General features: G+C 39.8%; 1 protein-coding gene across 2 annotated transcripts in view; it reads left to right on the forward strand.

Moving 5' to 3' along the window:
* Positions 1 to 6,951, forward strand: part of SMARCC1 (SWI/SNF related, matrix associated, actin dependent regulator of chromatin, subfamily c, member 1) — a 226,385-nt gene that overhangs the window by 108,379 nt on the left and 111,055 nt on the right. For both annotated transcript variants that reach the window (XM_011981027.1, XM_011981028.1), the window contains exons 12-13: positions 2,448 to 2,507; positions 6,613 to 6,650. In XM_011981027.1, coding sequence (XP_011836417.1) covers positions 2,448 to 2,507; positions 6,613 to 6,650 — 98 coding nt within the window. The remainder of the gene's footprint in view (positions 1 to 2,447; positions 2,508 to 6,612; positions 6,651 to 6,951) is intronic.

Genomic DNA, 6,951 nt, shown 5'->3' on the forward strand with positions numbered 1-6,951 from the left:
TTTTTTTTTTTTTTTTGAGACAGTCTTGCTCTGTTGCCCAGGCTGGAGTGCGTTGGCACAATCTCTGCTCACTGCAACCTCTGCCAGGTTCATGTGATTCTCCTGCTTCAGCCTCCCTAGTAGCTGGGATTACAGGTGCCTTCCACCGTGCCCAGCTAAGTTTTGTATTTTTAGTAGAGACAGGGTTTCACCTTGTTGGCCAGGCTGGTCGGAACTCCTGACCTTTGGTGATCCGCCTGCCTTGTCCTTCCAAAGTTCTGGGATTACAAGCATTAGCCACTACGCCTGGATGACAAAGTAACTTTTATTCAACCACTATAGGGACAGATGCTGAGGGTGAAGTAGAAAACAGGCATTCAGTTTTCCAGTGTATGATTTTATGCATAATATAGCATTGTTTTAATTGAGATATACTTCACATAACATAAAATTAATTATTTAAAAGTGCATACTTGCATTGACACCCAGACTGGAATACAGCTGTGCAATCATAACTCATGCAGCCTTTACCTCCTAGGCTCAAGCGTTTCTCCTGCCTCAGCCTCCCTAGTAGCTAGGACTTAAAAGCATGAGCCACTACACCCAGTTACAAGGCATTAATCCCATTCTTGAGGGGCCTATCCTCCTGACTTAATTATTTTCCAAAGGCCTCACTTCTAAATGCCAGGACACTACAGTCGGGTTTCAACATAAGAATTTTATGGGCACACATTTTTTTCTGTTACTATGTGTTTAGCTCATCAAATATATTTAGAATCACTGTTAACTAGTTGAGGTTAAAATACAAGAAATTTAGCACTTTAAACAGGTTTTTTTTTTTTTGGGAGAAAGTATTTACCCATATAACAAAGGACTAGAATACTAAAAATGTATAAAGAGTCTGAACCCCTTAGACCAAGTATTTACTGTTGATTATGTCAGATTGGTAACTTGTTAGAAATACATGGCCAAGAAGTGTGTGAACAGATGGTCACTTAAAGATAGGCAAGGTCTTCAGATCACTGTTTTCATCAATAAGATTTTGAAAACCTAAAAGGTAGATGGAAAAGTGTGAAAGTTTTGAGGAATGAGTACTATCAAATACTGTTGATGGAAAGTGTAAATTAATGAAGACGTTTAACGCAATTTGGCTGTATTTTTTTGTTGTTGTTTTTTGTTCTTTTTGAATCTGAGTCTCGCTGTATTGTCCAGGCTGGAATGCAGTGGCGCAGTCTCACTCATTGCAACCTCCACCTCCCAGGTCAAGTGATTGTCTTGCCTCAGCATCCTGAGTAGCTGGGATTACAGATGCACACCACCATGTCAAGCTAGTTTTTGTATTTTAGTATAGACGGAATTTCACCATGTTGGTCAGGCTGGTCTCAGACTCCTGACCTCAAATGATACACCTGCCTCAACCTCCCAAAGTGCTGGGAATACAGGCATGAGCCATTTCACCCGGTCTTGACTGTGTTTTTAAAATTTTAAAATGTGTACCTTTAGTTGCAGTGTTTTATTTTTAGAATTTATCTTAAATAATTACATGTGCCCACAATGATAATTACAAAAGAATGTTTTTGAACAGTGAAATATTCAAAATAAACATGGTTTCCACAAATGTAGGGCCAGTTAACTTACATCCACCCATGGACACAGTGGACTTGTAAAAATGAAAGAAATGTAATGTAACTCAAAGTTCTTACGTGGAAAGGTCAGTGCTAAGAACTAAGCACAGTATTGATAACATTTACGTAGAGTTAAAAAACCCTCAGGATATATTTTGACGTCCATATGGATGTATAAAAGATTCGTTTGGCCAGACGCAGTGGCTCATGTCTGTGATCCCGGCATTTTGGGAGGCTGATGTGAGTGGATTGCATGAGCTCAGGAGTTCGAGACTAGCCTAGGCAACGTGGTGAAACCATGTTTCTATAAAAAATAAAAAAATTATCTAGGTATGGTGGCATGTGCCCATAGTCTAATTCCTTGGGAGCCTGAGATCAAAGGATTGCTTGAGCCTGGGAGGTCAAGGCTGCGGTGAGCCATGATCGCACCACTGCACTCAAGCCTGGGCGACAGACTGTGTCCCTGTCTCAAAACAAACTGAAAAGGTATTAGTTCTTCCTTAATTTTTTTTAAAATGAATGAATGGAATATAAGTGAGAATCAAAACAAATGCATCATAAACTTCAATTAAAAAAACTTTGTGGAAGCGATTGAAAGATTATTTTCATGTTTTGTTGAGTATTTTGTATTGTTTACTTTTATGATGAAAATACATAGTGCTTGGGTAATTAGAATATAGTCTACTAAATATTTCATATCTGGACTTATGATTTTTACCTGAAAATACTGAATTGTGTCGCAGTTGTAGTGAGATGCATGTCATTTAATCATGTCCTATTCTGTTTTCTTTCTAAAAAGAAGTACAACTTTCCCACATAAACATAACTCTTTTGTTTTTCTAGTGAACCTAAAGAAAGATAGTGAAAATACACCTGTTAAAGGAGGAACTGTAGCAGATCTAGGTAAGCAGCTCCCCCCAAAAATATACAATGGTCTGTGCTTTCTCTCTTGAATATGTCATCTCCTTTGATAGTCTATTCTTTCTTTATTTTTATCTGTTTTTTAGAGACAAGGTCTTGTTCTGTTGGTAAGCCTGGAGTGCAGTGGCGTAATGTAGACCACCACAGCTTTAAACGTCTGGGCTCCAGCGATTTTCCCACCTTAGTCTTCCAAGTAGTTTGGATTGTAGGCACATACCACCATGCCCAGCTTGATACACTCCTTTTCTTTTTTTTTTTTCTTGAGACAGAATCTCGCTCTGTTGCCCAGGGTAGAGTGCAGTGGTACGACCTCGGCTCACTGCGAACTCTGCCTCCTGGGTTTAAGCAATTCTGCTTCAGCCTCCTGAGTAGCTGGGATTACAGGCACGCGTCACCACGCCCAGCTAATTTTTGTATTTTTAGTAGAGACGAGGTTTCACCATGTTGATCAGGCCTGTCTCGAACTCCTGACCTCATGATCTGCCTGTCTCGGCCTCCCAAAGTGCTGGGATTACAGGCGTGAGCCGCCGTGACTGGCCGATACTCCTTTCTTAAGTGACACTTGTGCTTAACCACTGCAGGATATTAGCTGTGGCTTACTCTTAGTGCCATTATGATTTGGGTAGCTACTGTTGTAGGAAAGTTAATTTCCTGTGATCCATTGTTGCCATTCTTAGTGATCTCCCCGTGTTGGAGCATATTTTTCTACAAACTAGCAAAGGTGGTAATATTATAATTGAATATGAATATGAGTTTTAACGAAATAGTTCTAATTAAAGTGCTTTTTCAAATGTCGCTGAAAGAATTGTTTTTGTAACATAGTATGCAAATTGATATTGTATTGTTAGAACAAAAATCTGTGGAGTGTTAATACTTTGTAAGCCAAATTAAAGTTTCTAAGCAGTATAAAATGAGAATGACATCATCTTTTCCTAGTATTTCCAAGTCTTAGAGTACATTTTCACAAGTAAGGTGTAATTCTTGAGTGATTTTGCAGGAAAATAGAGAAAAGTATAATCACTTGTTCTCTTTAAAAATTAAATAGGGGTAGTTTTAAACATCTTTGTTCTGGAGAGTTGTGGATGAGACAATAGCCTTGATTTCTTTTATTCACTTGTTTTTTTTTTTTTTTTTTTTTGAGACGGAGTCTTGCTCTGTGCCCCAGGCTGGAGTGCAGTGGCGCGATCTCGGCTCACTGCAAGCTCCGCTCCCCCGGGTTCACGCCATTCTCCTGCCTCAGCCTCCCGAGTAGCTGGGACTACAAGCACCCGCCACCTCGCCCGGCTAATTTTCTTGTATTTTTAGTAGAGACAGGGTTTCACCGTGTTAGCCAGGATGGTCTTCATCTCCTGACCTCGTGATCCGCCCGTCTCGGCTCTTTTATTCACTTGTAAAGGAGAACCTAATGTTTTCAGTATATACTAAATGTTTGACTTTATGGAATTTTAAACGTGAAAGGGATTTTCAAGATCTCCTTTTTTAGAAAATGAGACGTCAATTCTATCTTCTAATTAAGGAATTCTGTATTTGAATAAATTGCAGTCATTATTATTTTCTGAGATGGAGTCTCGGTCTGTTACCAAGGCTGGAGTGCAGTGGCACGATCTTGGCTCACTGCAACCTCCTCCTCCCGGGTTCAAGTGATTCTCCTGCCTCAGCCCCCTGAGTAGCTGGGACTACAAGCACGTGCCACCGTGCCCAGCTAATTTTTGTATTATTAGTAGAGATGGGGTTTCACCAGGTTGGCCAGACTGATCTCGAACTCCTGACCTCAGGTGATCACCCACCTCAGTCTCCCAAAGTGCTGGGATTACAGGCGTGAGCTTTCGCGCTTGGCAATTACAATTATTATTGATGGCAGATATGTGTGGGTATTTTGGATAGTGATCCATCAACTGTAAATTTTTGTTCTCAGAGCTGTTGTATTTTGTTTTTTGTTTTGAGACGAAGTCTCGCTCTTGTCACCCAGGCTGGAGTGCAGTAGTGTGATCTCGGCTCATTGCAACCTCCACTTCCCAGGTTCAGGTGATTCTCCTACCTCAGCCTCCCAGCTAGCTGGGATTACAGGCACCTGCCACCATGCCCGGCTAATTTTTGTATTTTTAGTAGAGACAAGGTTTCACCATGTTGGCCAGGCTGATCTTGAAATTCTGACCTCAGGCGACCCACCCACCTCAGCCTCCCAAAGTGCTGGGATTACAGGCGTGAGCCACCGTGCCTGACCAGAGCTGTTGTTTTAACTGCTCTGTGTTCTGCCTTATATGCTACCTTGTCAAATATAGGTCTTTCATTCTTCAGGTCTCTGAAGGGGATTCAGTTTGGTGTGGAGCATATTTTCTCACATCTGAAAGAAGGAAGAGAACATTTATTGAATATTACCATTTAGGGATCAGCTAATTTAGTATTATCAGACGTATCTTTCCATTGAGTACCAAGACTACCTTGGGGAATGAAATTTGTCAGACTAAAAATGTGTAATTTGAGTAATGGGAGAGATTATTAAGTCAAACTAATAGTTTCTAGTAAGAGGTTGGTTATCCTATGGTTTACCATTGTCCAGTGGACCAAGTGTTTGTTTTTGGCAGCCTTACCTAGATTTCTTTCTGTTAGTTACTTCCTAGATAAAAATAGTCACTATGCAGAGCTGCAGAACTCCTACTGGTAATTAATACCGTATTTTTTTCACATCCAGAATCGCCTATTCCTTGTTAGCAAGTATTTGTGACTAACTCACACATTAAGCCACCATGTCCATCTCTGGGTGGCATGAGTAGTTGTCAGATCTTGTTCTACATGTGTTTGCACTTCACTATTATACTGTTTTGTTTTATTGGTGAGGAAATGGAGATTTAAAGAGGTTCAGTAACCTCTTTCCAAATATTTTGCAGAACCCCGATTTCGGTCCTGGTCTGTCTTACGTTTCCTGCCAGTGCTTTGTATCACTGCACTTGCTGTTGTGGTTTGTCTATTTTGCTCAGCCTTTATGTGTTTTCATAGTGGCTTTCTGTTTTGTGAAGTCACCAAACCAATCCAACTGGAGGCCCTTTGATTTGGTTCTTTCCTTTTTGTGGAATAATTACCTTGTCTTTCTCATCTCTTAACATTTCAACTTAAAGGCCAACTTTTCAGAGATACCTCTTTACTTACTCTGAAGTGTCCGCCTACCCACTTCCTCTCTAATATATTTATGTTTATTCTTTGTATAGCATTTTTCAAAATCTGATAAATTTCTGTTTATTTTTGCTATATCCCATACCAGCCACCAAAAGTGTTGGTATTATAGCTGTGAGCGACCACACCCTACCCCCTTTTTTTTTTTTTTAAATAAGAGATAAGATCTTGCTCTGTTGCCCAGGCTAGACTTGGACTCCTGGCCTTGAGTGATTCTCCCACTTCAGTCTCCAGAGTAGCTGGGACTGTAGATGTGCACTGCTGCACCCAGCATCCCGTGTTCTTTTTGAACTTCATCATGCCTTACCTAGTGCCAACTGTCACAGTAGTCATAAAAAGCTTAAATATTACAGGCATATAATAATGTAATTTGTTGTTCTTTAATACTACCTCTTTCCTATTCTGTACTGGCAGTTTTGCTTTTCACTGTGGAAATCAACTGTCTAGTTTATAAATTTTACCTGGGCTTTCTCTCATGCTGAGCCCTGTATCCTCAGAAGGCATTGTCTTACTAAGATTAGTAAGGGATTGGTTATCACTTGTTTTTTTATTCATCATTCTTTACTCAATTCTTTTGGAACCCAAAATGTTGTTATTTTAGCAAAACCCAGGAGACAAGAATCATAATCAAGTCCTGTATCTGTTATTAAGATCATGACTATGATACTAGCTCAAGTAGTAATTAAATTCCCTACTGTTTGAAATTTTTAATGATCTTTGCTTTGAATTTCTAATTACGTCTGTGATTCTGTGTAAAATTCTAATTTAGTGAATTATTCAGAGTGATTTTGCTTTTATAATGCTCTATTTCATTTCTTTTCTTTGTCCAGTATCAGTTCTTAGACCATTAATTTTCCAAATAACCCAAAGAACATTTACCTGTTTTGAAAATGAATTGTGTGTTTTGGTTTTGCAGATGAGCAGGATGAAGAAACAGTCACAGCAGGAGGAAAGGTAACATTCAGTTAAGCCTGTTGTGAGAGAGCTTCTCTAAGGGTCCTGTGTACCAAACAGTAGAAGCACTGAATTGTACGTAGCCCAATTTTTGGACTATGAGGCCCTTCTGGTTTTTGAGTTTTTCTTTTTTTTTTTTTTTTTAGTTTTTCCCCCAAGGAAAACAAATACAGCATAAGAACCATTTCTGGAAGGTGTTTTTGTTAGTTTTTTGTTTTGAGACAGGCTGTCAGCTCACCGTAACCTTGACCTCCTGGGCTCAGGTGATCCCTCTCCCACCTCAGCCTCCCGAGTAGCTGAG

Source organism: Mandrillus leucophaeus, unplaced genomic scaffold (assembly GCF_000951045.1).
Source record: "Mandrillus leucophaeus isolate KB7577 unplaced genomic scaffold, Mleu.le_1.0 Scaffold22, whole genome shotgun sequence".
Taxonomy (NCBI): Eukaryota; Metazoa; Chordata; class Mammalia; order Primates; family Cercopithecidae; genus Mandrillus; species Mandrillus leucophaeus.